The following is a 26,331-nucleotide window of genomic DNA, read 5'->3' on the forward strand; positions in this document are numbered from 1 at the left end:
TCCGTAGGGAAAATAAGAGTTTCCAAGAGTTTTAAAGCCTTTTATTTGTTTACACATTCTCTAAATTGCAGACAAAAGATTCACTACGTGGGTAGTCAACATTGCTAACCAATCACAGAACAAGATACTAACCACAGCAAGGAAGGGGTACGGGCTTGTGACTCAGTCTTTGAGAACGTGCGAGCATTCCATGGGATATTGAGGGGTCCCAAAGAAGAAGGCTGCTCGATCCCCACATCATTCTTCATCTCATCAGCGACAGGTCTCCCTCCCAGAACCCCATCAGGACAGGAGAAAAGGCAGCAAGAGAGGTGGGGTGGTCCTGGCACGTGGGCCACCAGTCTTCTGAATGAAGAGCGAGTCCCGGGTCAGGAGTCCACATCAGGTGTGGGCTGCTTCCAATCTGTAGGTTCTCCTGGAGACTGTCACAATCTGCCAGCTCTCTGGGAAGTCACAGAACCATCATGTCCCCTTGGGATGGCAGAAGATGTGGCACAGCCTCAATCTCCAACACTGAAACACTGAGAGAGCTTGATACGTTCCTTAGGCAGGGCAGAAACATCACAGCACTTCACGTTAGGAACCACGAAAGAGTGGGAACCTGACACACATGGGAAGGGCACATCCCCAGAGGACAGAGGACAAGGGTGGCACACACACCTACAGAGACCGCAACCACATCACAGTGAAGGAGGAGGACAGCTAACGGGGTGGGAGGTGGGAGCTTTTTGTTTGTCTGTTGCTGTCGTTGCTTTTTAGAGAAGCCAGGGTGAGCCAAATGGAGATATTGTCTCAAGACCATTACACACAGCTTCCCCAATCTGTAGCCCTTTTCTGTAACCTCATGAAAGCTGTGTCAGACTCAGTCCTGGTCTGTAGTACCCAAGCAGCCCAAGGCAAAAACTCATCTGCAAGAGGCAATGCGGCGTTGGGTCCCAAGGATCAGTGGGGAGGGCGTTCAAAGGAGCAAAAAGGAAAACCCTCTTTCATAGGCATTTCTCTCACTGGAGACCCACTCTCTTGGTCATTCCTTTATGACTGAGAGTCTCAGAAGGAGTTGTGAGCGTGAGGTAAAAGAGACAAGCAAGCATTTTGGAATGATGGGGATAAAATGTTGCAGTGGCTTCCCTCTCTGGTGCCCATACCTGGAAGAAGCAATCCCAGGTTTGCATCGTATCTGCAGGTCTAGGGACATCAACGGAGGCAGCAATTGGAGATCTCAGTGCATTTCCAGGGTCTCTGACTCAACTAGAGGGCATCCAAGGCCTAGTGCAGCCTGTGCAGGCCTGAGCTTCCTCGTGGAGCAGCAGGTAGGCAGCTCCTTCCCAGGGACCTCGTCATCCTTCCTACCATAGGAGCCACCTGCCAAAGCCTACCCAGAGGAATCCCAGCGTTCACAAATGGAGGCGCCCTCACCAAAGCCACTGGACCAGCCTGTCCCTGAGAAGAGACACAGAGGGGCTTCAGCAATGAGAAGAAGAAAACCAATTTCTTTTGGCTTCTTAGCAGAGATGCTCCATGTCTTGGCTGTCAAAGAGAGAAACTGAGCTTGCAAATTGCCCTCACCCTGAACCCACTTGGCAACGGGGAGACGACCTGGTTGAGGTCTAGTTCTGGCTTTTGTGAATCGACCGTGTGACGTAGACAGCACAGCATCAGGCCAGGAAGGCGCCTGATGAGACCGTGTTCTCAGCCTGAGAGCGCGCTCAAGGGCAGGCGGGAGATGGAGCCTTCTCAGAGCTCAGCCACTGGCTCTCGGGCTCCCAGGTTCATCCCTCAAGGAGCTGGGGACCTGAGGGCTCAGGGCCCACCACTGGCTGCCTGGGGGGCAGTGCTGCCAGTCTGGTGTGGAAAGGGTCCAAGTCAGAGGCCTTTGCCTCACCCCTTCCACCAGCAGGGCCATTCAGAGAAGTCTTGGCTCAAAAGAATGTTGCCCACAGGCTTTCAAGTAGGTGAGTGGACCAAACCCCTGCATGCTTTTCAGGCTGTCACGCACTTTAAAACCAGACTCACAGCCAAGCCTTGTGTCCCTGACTACCTCCACAGAGATCACCAGAATTCTCCTCACTGGGAGTCATGTGCCGTCCAGGGCCCCAGAGGAGCCTTCCCTTGGGCCACCCCTGACAGAGAAGCTACAGCTCTGAGCCAACATCCACACATGGACAGATACACACCTTCCCCCAAGCCCAGGCATTTTGCTTGAAAGCAAGGTTGGTGTGGCTTCTTCAGGGAATAACTCAAAGCTGAAATCTGGCTGTGACACGTGTGGAGAAAAGGAAAGATGAAACAAAGGGTTTATTCCTAATGCTGTCAACACAAACAACTGAGAGTCTAAGCCAGCACGAAGCTAGGATCTGACAAGCACCTGGCCAAAGGTGAGCATGGAAGGTTTGCTGAAAACCTCTCTGATGCTGGGTTTCATCCCTGCACACACCAGCAGTGCCAGATACAGGCATGGGGCAGCTGACCTTGTGGGGTCTGGTGGAGTGTGCCCAATCTGTACATGAAGCCCCCACCCCCCCAGTCCCCCTCTCTGCTTTCTCTAGCAGGGAAAAGACCACTGTGGGGGTCATTTTCTGCCTCTGATCAGGCCCTGCCAATTGCACCTCCCTGCCTTCCACCCCAGGAACCCACAAGCAGCTCTGGGGACACTGGCTGCCCAACACACTCCAGGCCAGGTGCCTTCATCAGTTCACCAGTTTTAATGCTGAGGACGCTGTCATCCAAGGGCATCCAGTGCTTGGAAAAGCAGATTAAAGCAACTAGACTGAGGTCATCTGTTTTCTTCCCCGACACCTCAGCCTCCACAGGGTAGAAATCACTGGATGCCTCCACCTGCTTGTCTTCTACTGAGGAACATGCATCCTCAACAGAGAAACCTACATATACTTACACCTTCCGTGATGGCGCGATATTTGACCTACAATCACGATTGCTTGGCAGAGCTTAATTTTATGGCTGAAAAGCAACTTGAAGGCTAGGCCAGCATGTGGTTTATTTTCCAGCCCCTACAGGACCTAGAGCATTGCCTCGCACATAGTCGATGCCCTGCCAAGGGTTTTAATTTAGCCAGTAACAGCCTGCCCTGCAATGATTCATGGCAGGCAAAAGATGGGTTCATTTTCCTTCAGAGGAAAAACCCCCAGGGTGGACAACAATGGCAGATGAGTGGGGGGCAGCTTGGATGGACTCTGTTCCCTTTCCCGACCAGAGGAGCACAAATGCCCCCTAAGCATCTGACCATTCATTGCAAAAGCATGACCCATCTGCTTTCCCAAATGCCATGTGGACCAGATGCATTGGTGAGCCAGGGACGCCCTGCCTACCTACCCTGCCTCTCTCCAGCCACCTGCTCCCCACCTCCTCTGCTCTGAGATAATCATTCTATATTTTCATGCTCTTGCTCACATATCAGGCAGTGTTTCTGTCCTTTTTTTTTTTCTAGTACCTAATTTAGGCTTCTTCAACTACATGTTGAAAATGTGCACGGGGTATATTTTCTTTTTCCTTTACGCCACTGTTGCTTCCCACTTCCCACCTCCACCCCACTCCTTAGCATCTATCACGGCAGAGGGAAGGGAGGAAACAGTGCAGGGAAGGGAGAGGGCAGGAGGAGAATCAGGGTCTCAGTGGGGAGTAGACATGGAAGGGCAAACCAAGTCCGTATAAACCACAAACCCCATTCTAGCCATAAAAGCTTTGCATCCCTTTGATAGCAGAATTGAGACTTTTGAAGTACCCAACTATTGCCAAATGTCTTTCATGAAAAGAAGCATAGGTGAACGAAGGGAAGAGAAGGAGAGAGGTTGTGGAGCCAGTGGCTTTCCAAGCACAAGGCTCCCTTTGCAACCCTTGTGGCTGTGCAGAAGCTGAGAGCTGGAGGAGCAGGACTGGAGAAGACTTCAGGAAAGATGCACCTTGCCTGGCAGCCCCTGGCTCTCCCTCTTGTCCTGGAGCAACATCAAAGTTTCCCTTTGGTTCATTAAGTAGGGCGTGTGTGTGTGTGTGTCTGTGTGTGTGTGTGTGTCTGTGTGTGTGTGTGTGTGTATGTGCGTGCGTGCACGCATGCACATGGGCATTCCTGTTCTCATCATCAATATTCATAACATTGAAATGAAGAACAGAGATGCAGAGAGGCGAGCAAATGAGCAAATGGGATGCAGTGAGTGAAAATATAACCTGGGGGTCTGTAGGGTTGTGTTGCTGAGGGAATATATAGGCCCCAGGGGCTCACAGGCCTCAGCCATTTCCTACAAGGCCCACTTACCTGCCCTCCCGTCCCCACCATGGCCGCGTTTATTTGCTAGACAGGGTTGGTGCCAGCCTACAGGGCCATTTTGCTCAATGCCTGGGCTAGAGGTCATGATGAGTAATTATATCTCTGTCCAAGAGGGTTCTGGCTGCCTGCCAGTCCTGGTTCCTGCCTTCCTCTGGCCTGCCCTAGGAAATGTCGCCATCAGCAAAATACTCCCTTCTCCTGGTGGAGCCAAAGAAGGGGAACTGTGGAAGGTCCCTCTCTCAAGGCCACCTGCCCTATGACCTGAGGCTGGCACTGAAGCAGAGAAAGGGAAGGAGTGGGGACAGAAGTTGGAACCAAGGGCCCTGGGGAGTCACCTCAGGACCCCCTCACAGCCAGGGCTCACTCAGAACCCAGAGTGAGCCTGTTCCCAGGAACCCACTCACTTCCAAATCTTTCCCCTCATGCAGGGAGTTCCCTGTTCCTTCTAGAAAACCCATGGTAGGGAACTGGCAAGCCCGGACCCCTCCTCCTCAGAGTTTCCTGACAGCTCTTCCTTTGGGCCTCTCTTCAAGCTGCCTGGGCTGCGCACATGGAGGGGGCGCCCGCCGCACAGCCAGGCCTCCCCGGGGACAGCTGCTGAGAGGCTCTAAGGCAGCTCCCACTCGCTCTGCCTGGGAGGCTGTCTATCCTCCCACATCCCGGGTGCCCAGCAGGAAGCACCCCCATCTTCCTCTCCCCTCCTTCCCCCTGCCCCACTCTCAGCTGTCCACTCACAGACCAGAGGGTCTCCAGCCTCCCTAGGAAGGGGTTCCCAGCTCTCCAAGACCCTCCACCAGCTGCCCAAAGGCCTTGAACCAACCCATCTGTCCCATTGTTTCCACACTCAGGGCTGGTGGCCGTGGCCTCTGGCAGAGAATCATAAGCAGACTCCCAAACCCTGGGAATGCTCAGAAATGGGGGAGGGAGCCCCAACCCCCAGACAGCTATGGAGCCCACCTTCTGACCACGGACCAGTTAGACTCTATGGCAAGCTGGGGTTCAGGTAGGGAGATTCGTAGGCCTGAGGCAAATTAAAACAGCTGTTCCCCACCATCACCATCCTTCCCCTTCACCTGGTATCCAAAAGCGTGCTTTGGGGATGGGAGTAAGATTTCAAAACGGGCAACACACAGCAGGAAGAGGAGGAGCTCTGTCCACTTTGCAGAGGGGAGAGGAGCAGGATGGCCAGTCCCCCTCTTCCCTTCCCAGCTACTGGTGTCCTGGGCTTGGGGGACAGGGGCCTGGGGGCCTGACCCCTCTGGTAGCAGTGCCTGGAAATGCTTCACTCCCCAAGGCTGCAGGCATGATCCAGCCCTCCCTCACTGCCTTCTCTCCCCAGCTGGGTGAGGGGCTTACTTTGCCCTCAGAAGCATCCCTGAAACCCCACACAACCAATGGGCGGCCTCAAGAAAGAGGGAGCTGAATCAGTGTTCAGAACTGGGCAGAGGTTTGGCCTTTTTATAAAATAATAATAATAATAATCTGTTGCCCAGGATCACAAGCCTCAGAAAAAAAAAAAAAAAAAAAAAAGAGTTACAGTCACTGTTCACTCCCACCTGCTGCCCTCCAGCTCCTTAGCTCGAGGATTTCTCCCTGAGGACATCCAGCTCTCTGCCTTTTTCCACCAGAGAGCCTCACCCCTCCCAAATGCCCTCCCACCCTCCCTTCCCCAGGCACCCCTGTCTTTCTCCCTCCCCAGGAATGGAAGCCTGCTAAAAGGGACACCAAGTCACCACTGCTACCAGGAGCCAGGCCTGGGACTTGCGGCATCCTGCGGGAGTGTGAGCGTGGCTCTGGCCAGAGCCAACTTCTCCCTCGGGCTGAGACATGGGGACCCCCTGAAGAGGGGCTAGGAGGGGCAGCCGGGGAGTGAGAGAAGAAGGGGCTGCTTCTGTCCCAGCACTTCCACGACAGGCTAAAAACCAGCCTGGGGGGCAGGGATGTGGTCCTCAGGGCCCGCCCTGGGCCACAGGCGGCGCAACACCCCCTACCTCCTCACACACAGACCCAAAGAGGAGACTATAAGCCCCTCTTCTTTGAGTCCTGAGGCCTGAGGTTGCCAGCAACCTTTCTTCAGCGGCATAAAAGAGCACAGGTCTCCTCCACTTGCCCCGAAAGGAAAAGTAATAACAATCATCTCATTTTTCTTCCTTAAAACATCAAAACTTTTTAAGCGGAGGGTTGAAAGGAAGCCGGCTGTATTCAAAGCACGAATACAAAAATGCACCAGGAGTGTGTAACCCTCCAGGGTATCATGAAACCATCACTGTGAAACCCAAACCCTCCCCCAACTTCAAAACCTGTTATCTTCCCCAGCTCTGGAGGAATCTGGCCTCCTTCCCTCCTTTCCACCCACCCACAGGCTCTTCCCTGGTTCCAGTCGGCTGGGCTCAGCCTGCCCAGGCTTCCGGCTTCCTACCTCGCCCTGGGGCAGGGACAGGAGCAGGGGAGCCTTGGGACCTGCTGGCTCCTGCTTCAGGGGCGATGAGTCAGTGAGGGGTTCCAAAGGAAAGCCAGAATGTCAATCTCCTAGCAGGAGCCCTGTTTCTATTTCCACATAATGTTGCCTGCACTGGATTTGCTACAGATCCAAAAAGCAGGGTTTCAAAAATGCCTACAGGAAACAGGATTTCCACTTCCGGTTGGGTCTGGCAGCCTCACCTCTCTGGTTTGCTGGAGCCACAGTACAGAGGGGTGAAGCCCAGCAAAGTTCTCCTGGCTGTTCCCAGCATTTGAGCCGGAAGACAACCACATCATTATCTCCATTTGGTGGCCTCTGCAGAAAATGACAATAGCTACCATGGAGTGGGGACCATCATCATGCCAGACCCGTACCAGGATCTTTACCAATGTCACCTCGAATACCTGCAAAGACCATGCTGGATAGGCCATGTTTCCCCACCTTACAGACATGTGAAATGAGGCTCAGAGAGGTGAAGTCATTGGCCCAAGGTCAGTCAGCTAGAAAGTGGCAGCGTTGGTCGGAAAGTGAGCGTTACCCATGAACTGAAACAAATCATAGCCCTCTCTAAAAGTCACCTTTCCATTCTCAACTGCATTAATCTTATAGAAGGAGTATCCTGAGCACCTTCATTTTAAAGTCCCCAACCCCATGTACATCCCTCACCTCCACCCCACAGCCCATGCAAGTCATGATTTCCTTGGTCACAGCCCAGCCCTGGCAATATAAACTCCCTTTGGTCACAAGGGAGATTTGAAGAAGACGTCTAACATTGGCTAATGCACACAAGAAGGCGGACATGGAAAACATCTGGAGTTCTTCCCAGACAAGCATGGCTCTGCAGTGCTTGTTTATGTAACATGATGCTTAAGAGTCCCAGTGTCACTCTGGAATAGGCAGGGCAAGTGTTACTATCTCCACTTTCCAGGTGGGCAATTGAGGTTCAGGGAGGTTAGGTGACTTGCCCAGTGTCACACAGCTACTCCATGGCAGAGGCAACACAAAAACCCTGATCCTTCACATGCATCCTATGATTCTATCTCATTCTCTGGGGTTCAAAAAAAAGAGACCAATTTGAAGTTTACCAACCCCGTCCTCTTTTGAACACAGAAGTGATAAATGTGACCACGGAGACTTTTGTCTGCTTGTAGTACCCTGGCAGTGCCAGCCCACAAGCTGGCTTGCTATCCCCGCTTTCCAGATGGGGAAACTGAGGCCTCCAAAGATGAAGAATGGGTTGGGCCCATTCTTCAGGGAGTAATGAAGCTGAGAGGGGAACTCCGGGGCCATCCTAACGTCACTCCAGAGCCCTGACCCTCACCAGTGCAGGCAAGTTCCAGTGCCCTGCCTTGGCCTGGGAGACCCAGCTGAGGCTCAGCTTGTGTAGGCAGAGCAGACATGGGGCTGAGATCGAACAGGGCTGCCCTATCACCTGCACTTCTGTGGAAAACAAATTTGCACATACTCTGAAGAGGACGTGTGAAGTTGTAGAGCCACAGTTTGGGGTTTCGGACTTGCTTTTTAAACTTTTAAGCTATTGTGGCACTTGGGAACATTTGGGGAACTTTTTTTTCTAAATTTAAATTAAAATGACGCTCAAAACCAATTATTAGCCTTTGGAGACAGCCTGCTTTGGGTTTTGTGGGAAGAGAGAGAGCTGGAGTAGTCAGGAGAGAAAATGTGCCCCTCTGATGGAATGTCACCCTCCCTATCCCTCCCTGGGCCTTCAGGATTCAGACAAGCTCACCGACCAGCAGGCGGAAGGAAATTACTTATGAGGAAGATGAAAATTCCATCCGGACGGGGGCCCTTTAAATGAGACCATTATGTATGTGTGTGATTCCCTCTGAGGCCACAGGCCCCTGCAGGAGAGTGACCCCCATCGCTTGCCACAGGTCACTCTGCTGAAGCGTGGGGGAGACCCACACTGCTTGGTTTCATGCCAGGCTGCCCTGGGTCCACTGGCCAAGAGCAATTAGCCTAGAGAAGAGCACTCCTGCCGAGGGACAGCACAAATACTGCGGCCGGGCAGAAGTGGCCCAACTAGCCCGAGTCTCCGGGAGCTTCCTCAGGAGCTGAAGAACTAAAAATAACCTGGGCCTTTGTTGTGAGCAGCCAGACCACAGAGATGGAGCTGATTTCAGAGAAGCCAAGCATGCGCGAGGGTTCCGCTCACCGAGACCTGCCCTTTGGGCAAATGATTTTTCCAGAAATATGTCAGTTATTGTGCTGCTGCTGCGATTCAAAGTCAGCCCAATCCGCTCCAGCCCTCGGGGCTATCTTCCAACACACAGAGTTCTCGGAAGCTCAGCCTCCCCACCTCTTTCTTCTACACACATTTTTTTTGAAAACAAGAGTCCTGCATGTTTGGGGAGCTTAGGAGACAAGAGCAGCCCCCGCACTGAGAGTTCTAAAATGTGACCACCCTGGTCGTGAATAATGACCATGTCACCCTAATTATTTGTTTAGATAACAATCTTCTCTCCCCCATCCTAAAATTCCCAGTCAGGTCTCAGTAGACAATAGCGAACAAACACTACGTGGAAGGAAGAAATTACTTGGAAAAAGGAATTCAGAGCGTCGCATCAATACTGAAGGTTTCTCAAAGCTGCAGCCCCCTGTATCCAGCATTCGGACACATGATTGGGCAGCCTTCGCTCCCCTTCCTGGTTCTTCAGTCCCACCAGGAGAAGCTGAACCAGGTCTCCAGAACCAGGTGGGCTGAGAGGCAGAGGCTTGACCGTCTTCCTCTGTCCATAGGCCATGACTGGTCTCACCTAAAGGATGCCCCAGCTCTGAAGGTCAAGGAACCAGCCTGGCCTCTTGCAAAGTCTCTCCCGATGGATAACAAGTACTGACTGGCTATGGCGGGGCCTTGGCACCATTTCCACAATGTTTCCTCCCATGTCTCTGCGCGTCTCCCTCCCTCCCCGCCCCCATCTAGTAACTTTAAGCAGTGGCTCAAGACCAGGCTGGCTGTGGATGCCACTGCTGGGGTTCTAGAAGGCAACTCTTTGTCTCCACAGACACCAAGGAACAAGAAAGGGTTTCAAGACCCCAAGTCTAGAAGTTTCCAGTGAGGCTTGCCATAAACGACAACTTCTCCACAGCCCTTTGTTCCTCAGGTGAGAATTTCAGGATGCAGACCCTAAGCTGGGGGCACGGGGGCTGTGCCAAGATTTCTTGGAACACAATAGATTAAAAAACACCACACTACACACAAGTAATGGATGAGTGGTCAGGAAATGGCTTCCCTTAAAATGGGAACCAATGAGAGGGCCTCGGTGCTATGGTAAAAGTGAGAGGGGTTCCACAGGGCTGGGGCCGGAGGTGTTCTTCCAAAGTGCAACTTCCTTCCGGTAGAGACAAGGAGGTGCTGGCTGAAGTTCCGTACATATCGGGGGAGGTCAGGAGATGCCTCACCCTCTTCGTTCCATGTGTCCGTGCCCCTCTGGGACTATTTCTTTTCCTTGCAGTTGGTCTGGCTGGATATGTGGGAGGAGGGCGCGTTCTGGTTTGAACTGGGCTCTGCTTTAGGATCTCCAGCAGCGAGTCACATTCCGTGACCTGGGGCCCTAGGCCTGGCAGCCAAAGGCTGAGGCTTTCTCTTTGAGCAGTTCCCAGCATAAGTGGCAGCTCCAGCTTCCTGCAAGAAATGAGATGGCTTTAGTAGCAGCCCCTCTGCTAACTCTGGAGCCCCACCCCAGTGGCCCTAACTTCTTGTAAATCCTGTTTCCTTTGAACTTTGGCAATGCAGAAACCAAGTCCCAGGCCTGAAAACGTGCCAGAGTCTGTGGCTCAGCAGAAAGCAGGTGCTCAGAGGAGATGGGCTCAACTCTTATCAAGACCCTCACTACTAGTGTCATGCCTCCAAACTAGTGTCGCCGGGCCTGCGCCAGTTCTCCTGGAAGCTCACACCTCCCGGTCATCTCCACTGCATGTCTGGGAAAAACTTCCTTGGCCCTCAAGTTGAAATTTCAGCTGCTTGGACTGTGCCTCAGTTTCCTCATCTGTAAAATGGCAGTCGTCGTACCTACCTTGTGGGGTTGTGATGATTAAATGAGACAAGACATGAACATGTAAACCCATTAGCACAAGGCCTGTACCATAGTGAGAGCTCAGTAAGTGCTAGTAGTAGTAGTATCTGTTGCTGTTCTTATTGTTGACTTCATCATCATTACCTTCTGGGGGCTCAGCCACCGGGGGATTTAAACAGTACATGTGATAGCCTCGGTCACAGTCATCGCAGAAGAGTAGCTGGTCCTGGTGGAACACAGAGTAAGCACAGAGGAGGAGAGATTCCATTATTCGGGGCCAATGTCTGGCCCCCACTTACCCATCAGCCTTATTTCCACGTCGGTCTCACTGGATCCCCTTTCCAGGCCCCACTTGGAGTCCTCACTGTCCCCTGAACACGCCTGTGCTTTTCCCACAACTGGAGTTTCCCCCTCTACCTCCCAGCCTATATAAATCCTACCCCCATTTTAGGGTTCTGCTCAACTCGTACCTCCTCCAAGACGCCTTCTGTGACTAACACCTCACATCCAAATTTAAAGGGATCCCTTATTCTTCTGAACTTCCAAAGCCAATAGCTCTGCTTCCAAAGGGCAGAAAATGTCTCTATTCTCCATGACTTTATATATTTGAAGATCTTAATTGAATTCTTCTGGACTCCACTCTCTCCATCTGTGAAATGGCCAACAGCTGTACTGGGATGAACCTCAGAACCTCTTCAGGGTTTCATTAGAATGTAGAAAAATGCAAGTAGCGCCATCCCTCGGCTTCCAGAAGCTTCCTCACTGTCTGGAGGCTGGAGCCCAGGTGAGAGCAGGGCACCCCAGGGTTGTGGTTAACTTCAAAGGACACAGGCCATATCTTTGCACCTATGGCTACTTCTGCCTGGAGGCTCTCCCAGGCCCTGACCCTTTCTCTGCATGTCCATTCCCTGCCTGCCCTTCAAGTACGTCTTCTTCAAGCACTTCTTTTCCACAAAGACTTTGCTAATCTACCTCAACTGGAAGTTGTCTCTTCCCTCGTGCAGCCCTGTGGTGCTTTCCCTTTCTGTGACATTTAAATGCATTTTCCTTTCTGTTACATGCCTGGCATGTGGTAGACATCTAATCACGTTTGTTTTCTTGGCTGGGCGCTGTGGCTCATGCCTGTAATCCCAGCACTTAGGGAGGCCAAGGCAGGTGGTTCACTTGAGGTCTGGAGTTCGAGACCAGCTTGGCCAACATGGTGAAACCCCATCTCTACTAACAATACAAAAATTAGCCAGGCATGGTGGCGTGCACCTGTAATCCCAGCTACTCAGGAGGCTGAGGCAGGAGAATCTCTTGAACCCGGGAGGTGGAGGTTGCAGTGAGCCAAGATCGCACCACTGCACTCCAGCCTGGGCAACTGAGTGAGACTCTGTCTCAAAAAAAAAAAAAAAAGACATCTACATGTTTGTTTTCTTGAATAGTTCATTTGGAACATGCCTCTTTTTTCCACCCTTTATCCCCTTTATGGACTATAAAGCCCTTGGGGGCAAAATCTTGTTTTCCTCATCACTGCATCCACTGTAGAGACTTCCTTGCATACAGGAGCTGCTCGGAAACTGTTTGTGATCTGGCCCCACCCCCTAGTTTCAGCTCTGTTCTATTTGGTGATTGTTGAAACTGTTTGGATGGCTTATGAGGCTTTTTCAAAATAAAGTTTTATATCAAATCTCACCTTGGCCCCCACCAGTGCAGAAATCCTGGATAAAATTAGATATAGCAGTTGGAATCCCCAGGGAGCAAGCAATGAGGGCTTTTTTTGTCATGCTAAAACCCGTCAGTGGGGCAACAGGAGAGCTTTTGAAGAGTTATCAACAGGGGAGTGATATGATCAGATTGCAGTTTAGAAAGATCTTACTAGCTGCTATGTAAGAGTAGATACCCAGTAGGGGAGAGGTTCATTCAAGAGGCCCGGGGACCAGTTAGGAAGCTGCTATAGCTATCCAGGTGCGTGATGATGGTGGCCTGAATTACAATTGCGGCATGGAGAAAGAAATGGGTCTTGCTCCCATTTAAGCATCATTGATTAGATGGGGAGAGTGATAGGGAAGAAGCCAAGGATGCCGTCTGAGTTGTGGCTTGGTCAGCAAGCCAGATGATACAGCCACCCACTGGGACATAGGAGGAAGAGCAGACTCATGGGAGGGAGAGGGCAACCTCAGCTATAGACATGTTCTACAGATAGGGATGACCTGGAGGCTGTTGAAGAGAGCAGGAGAGAAGTCTGGGCCTGAGATATGGGAGTCATTGTAATTAGATGGCAAGTGAAGGTCCTAGGAGAGGAGGCCCAGAATGTGTGAGAGCAAATGTCTTTGACCTTGTCTTCATGGAGAAGTGTCCATGAACCCCTTGAAATGATACACACAATTTTGTACATAGGTAGAAATGTACATTTTTCTATGGAAAGAGTAAATCCGTAGCTTTCATTGAATTCTCTGAAAGATCAAGGACCCAAAAGAGTTTACTGAGAAGAAGGCCAAGAGTTTACTGAGAAGAAGTACACTTGGGGTACTCCAACTTTACAGGACAGGCAGAGAAAAAAAGACTGAAAAGGAACAGTCAGAGAGGTGGGATGAAGACGAGCACACTGTAGTTTACGCCAAAACAGTTACATCATTATTGCAGAGCCAGCATAAGCTACAGGACAATTTGATTTAGGGATAATACAAGGAGAAACAAGTTAGGATGGAGACAGAAAACAGACAGGACTTGTCAGAAACAGTGTTATTAATGCCTTAAAAACAGTAATAACCCCTACTACAGCAGTGACATGGGAAATACAAATAGGTAGAATATCCTGGATTACAATTTCCCAAAGGAAAACTAGGCATCTGAGAGTTTAAGTGCATTTTGCATGGGTTGACCACTGTCTAGCACCATATTCTCTTCTCTTCCACCACCAAGAGCCCCCAGCTTATGCTAACTCTCATGACAAACACAATTTTAGTACCTCTCACTACCAACTATCCAGGAACCAGGAATCACCTATTACTACAGTTCCAGCAGAATGGGAATCCCATTCTCGGATATCCAGGGTAAATCCCTGACCATGTGAGAGGAATCCTAGCGCCCCAACAACCTCACCCCCTGACTCCTCCTCAAAGGCTCTGCCAAGTCAACAAAAAAATCCTCTACATTTACACTATCTGTAAAGCCAAAGACCAGCATCAACCTAAATGTCCATCAATAAGGGAATGGTTGGATAAGTAAAAATTATGCAGCTGTAGGAAGGAATGAAGAATGTCTATATATTCCTCCAGATTAATCTCTAAGATATTCAGAGAAAACAAGCAAGATGGAGAAAACATATATACTTGTTACCATTTTTCATGGATTCATATATACACACACGTTTACATTTAAACAAAATGGAAAGACAAATCATATTTTTTTAATGGTTGCCTATATGCAGAGTGAAGGAATAGTGTGGAAGAGGTAAGTAGAGAGCTACATTTCTTTGAATATAATGTTTCTTTATAAATTTGATTTTAGAACCAATAAATATTTTACACAGTCATAAAACAAAATTTAAATAGCAATATGTCCCTAAAAAAACAAAAGAAAAATGAGGCAAATGAATTTGGTTATGTATCCAATTGGTAGCATAACCACACAGAGAGAAACTATTCCATCTGACTATAAAACAATTAATTTGACAATACATCCTTAGTAGGACATACCTTAAGGTCATACATAAATGCAGATCTGCATATATATGTGTGTGTGTGTAATGTTCAGCAATTATATTATTGGTTTAAATATTGGAATCAATATTCTGAGACTGCTTTATGTGCATCAAATGAGTAATTATGTTGGTATTATTGAAGAGCAAGATTTTGTAACATGGTTGAAAGAAAATAGAAATGTAGGCCAATGAAGTTAAGTCAAAACTCAATAGTTGGTTCTAAGTATGAACTGGATGCATCAGTATAAATTCATGGTGTAGTGTATCTTTAAAACAAGCAAAAAATATTTTCTAACTCTGTCCACAGAAACTGCTCCAAAACAATGACTAACAGCAAAATTAGCACCCCTAGCACCCATATTATGTTCTCTAAAGACCATTGCCCACTAAAAGGAATTAGGAGTCCTGGGAGAAATAAGTGATTCCAGGTCTGGAGCATAAAATGTATAAATATATTTACATATTACAAAGTAAGGAAGCTATCAAATACTATTAGGATTATGTCAAAAGGACTCAGGATCCAACCTGAATATGTTACCACTGGTCAAAGATGGGACAATTTTACCTATAATGGATTACAACAAATAAAATATGTTTAAAATCTTAAGTTCATAAACATATTTTTTAAAACCTTAGTCACCTTCAGAAGATGCTAGAGAAACATCACACTATATTTTTATTTATTTATTTGAAATAATTTTAAACTTAGAGAAAAGTGCAGAAATTATGCAGAGAATTGTACTCACTGTGCCCTAATATTAACATCTTATATTACTATAGCAGAATTACGAAAATCAGAAAATTACCATTGGTGTAATACTGTTAACTAATCTACAGACTTTATTTTAATTTCTCCAGTTTTCCCACCTATGTCTCTTTTTTTTTTTTTTTTTTTTTCTGAGACAGAGTCTCACTCTGTTGCCCAAACTGGAGTGCAGTGGTGCCATCTCGGCTCACTGCAGCCTCCTTCTCCCGGGCTCAAGCAATTCTCCTGCCTCAGCGTCCTGAGTAACTGGGATTACAGGCATGTGCCACCACGCCTGGCTAATTTTTGTATTTTTAGTAGAGACAGGGCTTCACCAAGTTGGCCAGGCTGTTCTCCAGCTCCTGACCTCAGGTAATCCGCCCGCCTCAGCCTCCCAAAGTGCTGGGATTACAGGCGTGAGCCACCACGCCCGGCCCCCAACCTATGTCTCTTTACCAGGGATCCAATCCAAGATCCCTCATTGCATTTAATTGTTGTGTTTTCTTAGTATCCTTCAATCTGTGACAGTTCCTCAGTTTCTTTGTCTTTCATGAGCTTGACACTTTCAAAAAATCCAAGCCACTGATTTTGTAAATGTCACTCAATTTCAGTTGGATCTTTTCTCATGATAAGATCCACATATGCATACATTTTTAGCAAGAATACCACTAAAGTAATGTTGTGCCCTTCTTGGCGCATCATATCGGGGGAAATTGAGGCCAGTATGTCTTACTACTTGTAATGTTATCTGTGATTATATAGTTAAGGTAGTGTCTGCCATTTTTTTCACTGTAAAGTTACTGTTTTTCCCTTTGTAACATACTAATAAGTAATATTGTTGGGGAGATACTTGGAGATTATCTCCTCAACAAGAGAAATAGGATATTTGAGATTATGTAAATATCCTATTTCTCATCATACTTTTGCCCACTAATTTTAGCATCAATTGACAGTTCGTCCTTATAACCATAACTGTGAAGTGTGCCCAATGATTATTTCCCCTTTCCCTCTACATTTACTCATTGGAATTCTGCTCTAAGGAAGAGCTTACCTTCTCCTCTGTTTACTTATTTATTCAATTTTTATATTAGTATAGATATTTATTTTTTCTTTAGGTTATAACCTAATAATATCATTATTTTTTTGCTCAAGTTTTCCTAGATTTGGTCATTAGGGGTTCCTTTAAGTTGCTTCCTGTGTCCTCTAGACACATGAAAATATCCTTTCATTTTTTGAACACTTCCTTACTTTCTGACACCACATAATCCTCCAGGCTTATCTGGCATATTTTGCATCCCAGCCCTGGAATCAGCCATTTCTCTAAGGATCCATGGTTCTTTTTATGAGAGAATGGTGTTTAGAAACCAATTCCTTGATGCCATGTGTCTTCATTGCTTCTGTGTTGTCATTGCTTCTAGGCCCTCCCAGCCAACACAGCTAGGAAATAAATGTATGTGTAGGTATACATGCATACATCTCTACTTATTTCTGTCTATTAATATGTGTGTACACATATGGCTAGATATAATATGTATAAACTATATATAACACATTGTATGTAAAATCATGAATTCATAGTGATACCCACTATTCCAAACCAATGCCTTCAATCTAGCCTTCCCCCCTTTATTTGGTTATTCTTTTTCTGACTTTGAGAAACTAGACTCTCATTAGTCACAATACACAGTCATTAGTTCAAATCTAGCATACGTAGTTTCAGAATTACTAATTCATATACCTATGAAAATAAATTAACTACAGTACAGTATTTGTGGTGCAGTTATTTCTGTCCTTAGCTTTACAACACACAGTCAAAATACTGTTTTCCAAAGTTACTTAGGTTATTCTTTTCTTCCTCACTCTTCGGTATAGTTAGATTATCTATTTACGTTATACTGTTTATTTGTTACTGTTTTTATTTCATTTTAGTTTTTCCCTACATCTTGGTTGATTTTAAGTATTTATCTATTTGGGAGGTATGTAAAACCTTATGATGGTTGTAAGAGTCAAAGCTATACAAGAAAGTATTCTCAAAGAAGTGTTGTTCCTCCCTTATCCCTACTATCCCATTTTCATTTTCCCATTTTTCTCTACCCCATTCTCCCAGACCCGTGTAGGTAACCGGTCTCATTAGCATCCTGTTTATTCTTCCTATATTTCTTTTACACAAGTGAGCAAATGCACGTAGGTTTTCTTATGTCTCTTTTTTCTTACAATAAGGTCAGCATACTATAGATATTCTATTTTACTTTGCTTTTTTACTTAATATATTCTGGAAATCACTCCAAATCAATTCATAGACATCTGCCTTATTCTTTTTAACAGCTGTATAGTACTCCACTGTATGGCTGTGCCATTGTTTATTCAACAACTACTCTTCCATATATGGATATTTAGGTTGTTTCCAATATTCTGTAGTAATGAACAATGCTATCACAAATAACCTTATGCATTCCATCATGTTGCAGGTATATCTTCAAGGTAGATTCCTGTAGGTGAGAATGCTTAGTCAAAAGTTAAGCGCATATTAGCTCTGTTAGGTATTGTCAAATTTCCCTCCCCAGGGTTGTACTAATTTGTATTCCCACCAACAATGTATGAAGGCACCATTTTTCCCATAGCTTCATCAACAGAATATATTGTCATACTTTTCAACTTTTGCCCATCTGATAAGTAAGAAATGATATCTCAGCTTTGAGTTTCTTTGTGAGTGCATTTGAACTTTTTTTTTTTTTTTTGCATCTTTAAGGGTCATTTTTATATCTTTTGTGGGTTGTCTTTCATGTATTTTTCTCATTTCCTATCAGGTTTCTGGTCCTTTGTCCTCAATTTTTAACACTTCTTTTTATATAGGGAATTAGCCCTTAAACTGTGGTACATGCTGCCAAAATTTCCTCCCAGTTTGTCAGTTGTCTTTTGACTTTATCATGTTTTTGACTATGCAAAATGTTTATGTAGTCAGATATACCAACATTTTATTTAATTGCTTCTGGATTTTGAGTTACAGTTTGAAAACCTTTTCCTGTATTTAGATTAAAGAGGAATTTACTTGTGCTTTCTTCTAGTACTAGCGTGGTTTTACTTTGTACATTTAGATCCCCAATGTATTTGGTGATTATTTTTATGTATGGTGTAAGATATAAATCTAATTTTGTCTTTTCTCAAATGGTTACCCCATTGTCCCAGCACCATTCATTTAAAATTCTGTCTCTGACCCAGTAATTTTAGATGTGACCCTTACCCTATACTGTATTTCCATATGTAGTTGGATCTATTTATGGGCTTTCTATTCTATCTCAACTGGTCTATTTCTCTCCTCATGCATCAGTGCCACACTGTTTTATCTATAGAGGCTTTACAGTATGTTTTAATATCTGGTAGGGCTAGTTTCCATCACAGTTTGTTTATCAGTATTTTCTTGCCTATTTTTGCATGTTTGTTTCTTCATATGAACTTAAGTATCGATTTGTCTAACTCCATAAAAAAAGTTTGTTGATATTTTTATTGGACCTGAGATAAATTTATAAATTAACTCAGGAAGAACTGACATCTTTATAATGTCAAGTCATTCTATCCAAGATCATAGGATGCCTTTCAATTTGTTCTTTGTGTTTTTGAAAAGTGTTTAAAAGTTTTGTTTATATAGGTTTTGCACATTTGTTGTTAAATATATCCCTAAGTATTTCTTCTTTGTTGCTATTATAAATGGAATTATGTTCTCTAACTGGTTATTGTTTGTATATGAGAAGGCTGTTAATTATGTGTGTTAGTTTTATAATCTGTTACCTTTTATGTTTGAGTTAGCTTATCACTGATTCTCTAAGGTTTTCCAGATATACTATCATATAATACAAAAATAGAGTTTTATTACTTTGTTATCCATTCTTACATCTCTAATTAAATTCTCCTGTCTAATTGCATTAGGTAATGTCTCTAGAATAGTGTCGAATCATAGTTATAGAGATAGTGAGCATCCTCCCCTGGTTCCTAATCTTAGTGGAATTGTGCCTAGTGTTTTCCTCATTAAATAAGATACTGGCTTTAGTTCTAAGGTACAAATACTTTATCATGTTAAGAAGATATCCCACAATCACTATTTTTAATGTTTTTATCATAAATAGATATTTTAACCACACTGTTTTTTTAAAACTGACAAAGGGAAAGAATCAAGCATTTTTTTCCTGCCATTTCTATATGATCTACACCTGAAGGTAACCAAATGAAAGATTGGGCAAGTTTATCTTCCTGGAATTACTCCAGCAATAAACAAAAAAGAAATTATCCAATAAGAATATCACCATTTTGCAACCCCTAACAGAATAGTCAATCCAGTCAAAGGTCATCAATAGATGCTACCTTTACACAAAGAAAAACATCAGGCATTATACATCCTGATGAAAGTGTACACCACCATCTATGAAGTAGTCTTGCCAAAAGAGAGAGAGAGAGAGAGAGAGAGATGGAGACAGAGTTGGTGAGAGGAGAGAAAGAGATAAAGACAGACACAGAAAAAGAGACAGAGAGACAATCTGAATCAAGCCTCTAGCCCTAACAATTGACAAGAAATTCAAGAGACAGAGGAAAATGTCAGACAGCACAGAGATATACTCAGTCAAATACAGTCATGAGAACTTGAACAAATGATCTGATTTCTTCAACAAAGAATTTAAAGGAGGAAGAAAGAGAATAAGATGGAGGGAAAAGTCTATGTGTTATTTAAAGAAGCTATATATATGTTTATATGCACCTACAGATATTTAAATAAACTTCAAAGACATATCAACTAATTGCAATGTATGGGCCTTATTTGAATCCCAATTCAAATAAACAGGCTGTAATAGAAACATTTATGAGACAACTGAGGAAATATGAGATGACTGGATGTTTGATTGTACTAAGGAATTATTGATTTTTTAGCTATGTCAATATTTTGGTTATTTAGGTATAAAAGTAAGTCCTTATCCTTTTGAGATACATATGAAGTAGTTACAGGTAAAAATGATATTACGACGGAGACTATGGAGAGGGAGGTCATGGTATTTATGAAATAAGATTGGACGTGTACTGATCTTTGTCGAAGCTGGTGATGGTTTACATCAATTCTATTATTCTCTCTGCCTTTGTATATGTTTGAAATTGCCCATAATAAAAAATGTTCTTGAAAATTTTGCACTTATTATATTTAACATTTAGACCAAATGAGATCATATACTGTGGAATGTGGTGGAAACAATCAAATACATCCCTGCCATAAGCACTGTTGACCACTGTCAGTCTCTGAGCCCTCAAGGGCTAATGGCCAGGTTGCTCCCAAGTGCCAGGGTAACAGGCCCCAGGGGCCTAGTGACCAGAGTCCTTCCTTCCTCTTCACCCCTCAAAGGACCCCAGCTCTGTGGATTTCTCCCTCCCACAGGGAAAGCCCCAAACTCACATCATTCTCTGAGGTCCCACAGAGGATACAGGATTTGCACTCTATGCACTGCCACTTGTAGGTCTTGACAGCCTCGGTCATGTTCAGGGTAAACTGCAGGCAGGTTGGGTGACCTGGAGGAAGCCAGAAACAACAGCATTAGGGCCAAAGTATGAACTGCCACCCCTCAACACCACTCACTGGAAACACATTGATGCCCAGTGTGCAGGCAGGGCAGGGTAGCATGACGTAGGGAAAAAAATGGGGACCCAGACAGGGCCCTACCCACATTCTTCACCACCCCGTTATTCAGATCAAGGGCAAAACAGAGATATAAGCACGTCCAATTCTGCTTGCACTAAGACCATATTCCCCAGCAGGTGTAACCAGTTGATGAAGACGGAAAACAATGATCAGAGAGAACAAGAGAGGAAACTGCAGAGTACACAGCCTGGGGCAGCACTATGAGAGACACCAGCGGGACCCTCCAAGCCCCAGCATCAGCTATGGCAGCACAACAGGTAAGAACTATTTGGAGCTGGGCCTTCTGATCCAACCAGTTATTCGCACTGCCTTAGGGTGCAAGGGAGGCTATCAGAAGGATTGTATGAGGTTTCCAGGGTCAGTGCTCAGGGGTAGGATGAGGCATTGCACTGTTACCTAAAGTATCCATGCCCACACTCATGAGACTAGCAAAAGTTCATATCCTGAACAGTACCACGGACTATAGAAGGAAGTGGCCTGGCAGGGATGGCAAAGAAATGCAGCATCAGAGCAAATGGCCAGGTCTATCCTAAAAGGACTGGTTGCCGGTTCTAACTCTTTTCTCCATCCCAAGTTTCATGGGAGCCAACCCAATCACAAGATGAGAGAAGGGGCATTAAGCTGTGACCTTCAAGCACAGCCCCCGTGAGCCATGCCCAAGACTTGGCCTGTGGAACTGGACTCTGTCCTCAGACCTAGGTCACCTAAAAGAGAGATGCTTGCAGGGAGAGGACGGCCATGAACTGCAGAACGCAAAGACCCTTGGCCTTCTATGTGGCATGGAAGGATAACTTGGATGACATTCCCAAGTCTCCCAGTACTGTGAAACAGATCAGAATCTGCCCAGAGCACCCAGGGCAAAGCCAATTACTGACTCTGTCACAAAAAAATATTGACAGCTTTGCCCAGTGCCGAGCACTCACCGTTCTCCAGAGCTTCCAGTTCTGCCAAACCCATTATATGGTGCCTTGTGTTGCCTCTTTAATTTGAAGGATTATATGCTTTAAAGAAGGATGCTAGAGACAGGGGACACCAATCATGGTTAGCACCGCCAACCTAGTATCCTCCACAGACAGGATCCCCCATGGCGCCACCACCCCTTGGCAAAGCCACATCTTAGCAGGAGCCCCCATTTCCTCCCTTTCAAATCTTCAGAGAGCTGTTCACATCATGACCATTTGGATGAAATACTGTCTATTCAGCCAACATAAGGATCCTTCACATTTTGAGCTCCACAAATAGAAACCATGCTGAGTTATCTTGGAGAGGGCGAGGGGTGTAGAAATGACTTGTTGGTGGTGGGGAGGGGACACTCAGTGAATACAGGCAAAAGCAGCAAGGAGAGGCCTGATCTAAAAGCTTTTCAAGGACTTCTCAGGTACCATCTAACTTAGAGACTTCCACAGCTCTGAACTAATAACCCTCTCAAGGTGATACCATGACAGTGGCCCCAAAGAAAAGGAAGCCTTACATTAAAAGCCTGTGTGAACAGCCAGCTGATATTCTTGAAAGCATCTCAAAGATTGGTCTAAGAAGAACATTAGCCAGGGTTACTCCCTATTCCAGTCTCTCAGAGAGAACACTGGGATGGGTACAGGGTAGGAAATATCTGTTTGGGACTCCATGTGGTATGACCACAGATGCCCAGTTTCTCTGACCAGGCACCATTGAGAGCATGAACATGAGGTCATGGAGCTGATGCTCATATAGACAAGTTGACTTTGGCCAGTTCTGTGCCACACCCCAGCCACACCCAGCCAGCTTAGGATAACTATTCATTAACTTACCAAGTACTTATTGAGCACCTACAAGGCCAGCCATTGTGCTAGACAGAAAAGACACAGTGGGGATGAGCAAGACACCTCGAGCCCTTCCAGCCTAGCCAAAGAGGCCTCAGATTAATCAGCTACACATGTATCTATCAACTACAATTGTATAATTAGTGCCATGAAGGAAAAGCATAATTGGCCGTAAAAACACATAGAAGAACCTAACCTAGACTGAGATGACAAGGAAACCTTCCCTGAGAAAGATCTTTAAGCTGATATGTGTCAGACGAGACGTTAGCTAGGTGGGAAGAGGAGGATTCCAAGTAAGGGGAACAGCATGGGTGGAGGCTTTGAGCAGTGAAGCAGCTTAGCAAATTACAAGGAAGAGAAAGGCCAGTGAGCAGAGGCTTGATGAGCAAAAGGAAAGGGGTAAGAGGTGGCTGCAGAGGTAGCTGGAGAAGGATTACAGGCATTTGCAGCCCTTATTTAAGAATCTGTTTTTTAAGTCATTAAAGGCTATTAAGCAAGGCAGTAAGTGGGTCACATTTTGTTTTTAAAGGAGCATTCTTTAGCATGAGTGCTATTGGGATGAAGTGGTTCTGTATCTTGATTGTGGTGGTTACATATGTGATAAGATTGCATAGAACTGTATATACACATACACCTATGTATTTGTACATGTAAAACTAGTCACATCTGAATAAAGTCTATGACTGCATTAATATAAATTGCCTGGTTTTGATATTGTGCTATAATTACATAAGATGTTGCCCTTGGAGAAAACTGAGTGACGAGCTCAAGGACTTTTTGTAATATATTTTGTAACTTCCTATGAAGCTATAATTATGTCAAAATAAATAGTTGAAAATATATTTTTAAATAAGGAAAACAAATAAAAAATTAAATCATCAAAAAGAAAGGAAGGTGGAAGGCAGATAAGAAAAAGGGGAGAGAGAGGAAGGAGGGAAGGAAGAAAGGCAGGAAGGAAGGAAAGAAGCAGGAGGAAGGGAGGGAAGGAGGGAGGGAAGGAAAGAAGGAAGGAAGGAGAAGGGAAGGGATGAAAGGGACAGAAGGGAAGGAAGGGAAGGAAGGGAAAGAAGGGAAGGAGGGAAGGATGGAGGGAGGGGAAGGGGAGAGAAGAGGGGAAGGGGATGGGAAGGAGAGAGGAAGGGGAGGGGAAGGGAGGGGAAGGGGAGGGGAAAGGGAGAGGGGAGGGGGAAGGACAAGAGAAGGGGAGGGGAAGGGAGGAAGGAAGGATGAAGGGGCTGTACGCTAAGGAAAGAATTGTTGAGGGGTGGGAGGGTACAGGAATGTAAGAATTGTTGCCAGGAAGCTAGTTAGGAGGCTAATGCAGCTACCAGGAGAGATACAAGAATGATTCAACTAAGGTGGAAATTTGAGAAATGTGAAAGAAATACTTGACAGGACTTGACTATTGTTTGAATGTTGGGAATATGGGAAAATGATGAGAAATAATCCCAAGTTCTGACCCATGAAACTAGGTAGATTGTAGATTACAGTGAAACTTAGATGAGAAAGACTGTAGAAGGATTGCAGGGACCACATAGAGGAAGAGGATTCCTTCTGTGTTGAGCATGCTGAAACTGAGAATTCTGGTGGAAATGTTGAGTGGATAGTTGAATGTATGGGTCGAAATTCAGAAGTTTTTGCTAAATAGGTGATAAGTGAAACCATGAGAATTAATGAAATTATCTAGGGAAAAGGGAATGAGGAAGTATCTAGGGAAAGAAAGGAAGAGGAGAGAAGAAAGGAGAATAGAGAAAAGGGTCTAGGACTGAGCTTTGAGGAGCTCAAGTCCTCCAAGATCAAAAGAAAGAACCAGCAAAGGAAAGAGAGAAACATGGCAAGAGGTAAGAAGCAAATCGGGTGAGTATGGGGTCACAGTAACCAAAAGAAGAGGTTTCAAGAAGGAGAAGGTGGTCAACTGTGTTTACTGCCACAGGTTCTCTAGTTTGTCCTTGCTCAATAAAGACCCCGAGTGAGGGAATGTTGATAGATCAGGGCAAAAGCTACCCTACTAATAATAACACACTTCAGTCATGCCATCTTCCCAAGGAAGGAAAGTCAGCACATTCCAGAGCATGACAGAACTCAGCAGCCAAATGTGCATCTGAGCTGTCTCTGTGAGGAGGGGCCGGGGGTGGCGTGTGCTGCATGCATTTAGCAACACTCCACCAATATTTATCGAGAGCCAGCTCTGTGTCTTAGTTCTCTAAGACTCCTGTGCTGAGCTATGAAGACATTTTCTGGGATAGCTTTGGACAATGGATGGTAGCAAGTGGGTTTTGGAAATGCCTGTTGGAAGTTTCTGAAACAATCTCATGGCTTTCTCTGTGTTCCCATCTTGAGAAAGTCATCAGCCTCCTGAAGATCTTCAAACCCAAAGCAAGGGAGCTAAGTTCACACAGCCTCAAGCCCCCGATAAAATGCAGGACTAAGATGGGCCTTAGCAGTGGCTGCAGGAACTCCTTCTCCTCCACACTCAGGACGTCACTCAAGCGCAAGAAGAAAGTAGGGGAGGGAAATACTATTGTAACTTCTCAGCCAGGGAGGGTGAGACACAAAAAGTTTAAGTCATCAGCAGGTGCAAAAACTGTGCCCAGAACCAAATCCTCCTGTCTGGACCACCATAACAGATTTGCTCCTGCGCCTTTCTCCAAAAACTGCAGAAATCATTTGCCAGACAAAACTGCAAGAATGAGACTTCTTACCTGCCACAAAAATTACTTCAATAATACACACTGTTAGACAAAAGGAAGTGTCTAAGGAAAGTAATAGCAGCTTGTTTCTAAGGTTCACTGGTCTTACTTTTGCCCAGAACTAATTCCTAAATGCTTTGAAAGTAAGAGAATAACAAATACGGTCTTTCCAATTCAAAGGTGAAAGAAAAAAAGAGGCACATGGCTATAAGGTAATTTGTAATACTTATGGTCACTTGATATTTGAGGATCCCTATCTTAATCTCTTTTGAAAAGTTAACCCTCATTCTCTAGGGTATTAGGCTGGTGCAAAAGTAATTGCAGTTGTTGCCATTAATGGCAAGTACTGCAATTACTTTTGCACCAACCTAATACTTGCTTGGAAATCTAGATTTTTTCATAGCCCCAGTTTTCTTTAGAGCAAGAAATACCCATATTGCTATTTAAATAGCCTGCTATAGTGGAGGGAAGACAACCCTTCCCAGGCCCCCCTGGGTGCCGTGATTCAACAGAGCATTTATAAGATTCCAATTACCAAAATGAATTTAGAAAATGGTGCAGTGTGCATGATTCAGCCCAGCCGGATCATTAAAAACCAAGTCCTTCCCGGATGTTCCTCTAAATGTATTCTATCAGGAGCATTCAGTAAATCTCCTGCTAGCTTGTTGAGCTGGGTCAGTGGTGAACTTGGTGTGAAGAGCCATTCCTGATTCAGCCCTAAACCTTCCAGAACTGACCTCAATCCTCCCTAGAGGTTGACACTGGGTATGTCACCCATGGCCACTATGTATGGGAGATCTAACTGCTGGAGTGGGCTTTTGGGAGATCAGCATTTGGCTTCAGGGTGCTATTTCAGCAGATGGAGGGAAAGGGAAACCAATGGGTTATGGGAAACTTCTCAGACAGATGATAATCCATGAGGCTGGGAGTACCCGGTGTTTCTGACACTACAGCCTAC

At 45.6% G+C, this 26,331-nt stretch overlaps 1 protein-coding gene across 5 annotated transcripts in view; it reads right to left on the reverse strand.

Annotated features, from left to right (window-relative positions):
- Nucleotides 1–26: 26 nt before the first annotated feature.
- The window catches only part of DPF3 (double PHD fingers 3), a 286,317-nt gene continuing 260,012 nt past the window's right edge, over nucleotides 27–26,331 (reverse strand). For 2 of the 5 annotated variants that reach the window (XM_003824125.6, XM_055097767.1), the window contains 3 exons: nucleotides 20,642–20,754; nucleotides 10,922–11,003; nucleotides 27–10,386 (listed from right to left, as the gene is read on the reverse strand). In XM_003824125.6, coding sequence (XP_003824173.1) covers nucleotides 10,316–10,386; nucleotides 10,922–11,003; nucleotides 20,642–20,754 — 266 coding nt within the window. In that variant the 3' untranslated portion in view covers nucleotides 27–10,315. The remainder of the gene's footprint in view (nucleotides 10,387–10,921; nucleotides 11,004–20,641; nucleotides 20,755–26,331) is intronic. The other 3 variants (XR_010109819.1, XR_008620912.2, XR_008620913.2) reach the window with 3 other exon arrangements.

This window comes from Pan paniscus, chromosome 15 (genome assembly GCF_029289425.2).
Source record: "Pan paniscus chromosome 15, NHGRI_mPanPan1-v2.0_pri, whole genome shotgun sequence".
NCBI classification, from domain to species: Eukaryota; Metazoa; Chordata; class Mammalia; order Primates; family Hominidae; genus Pan; species Pan paniscus.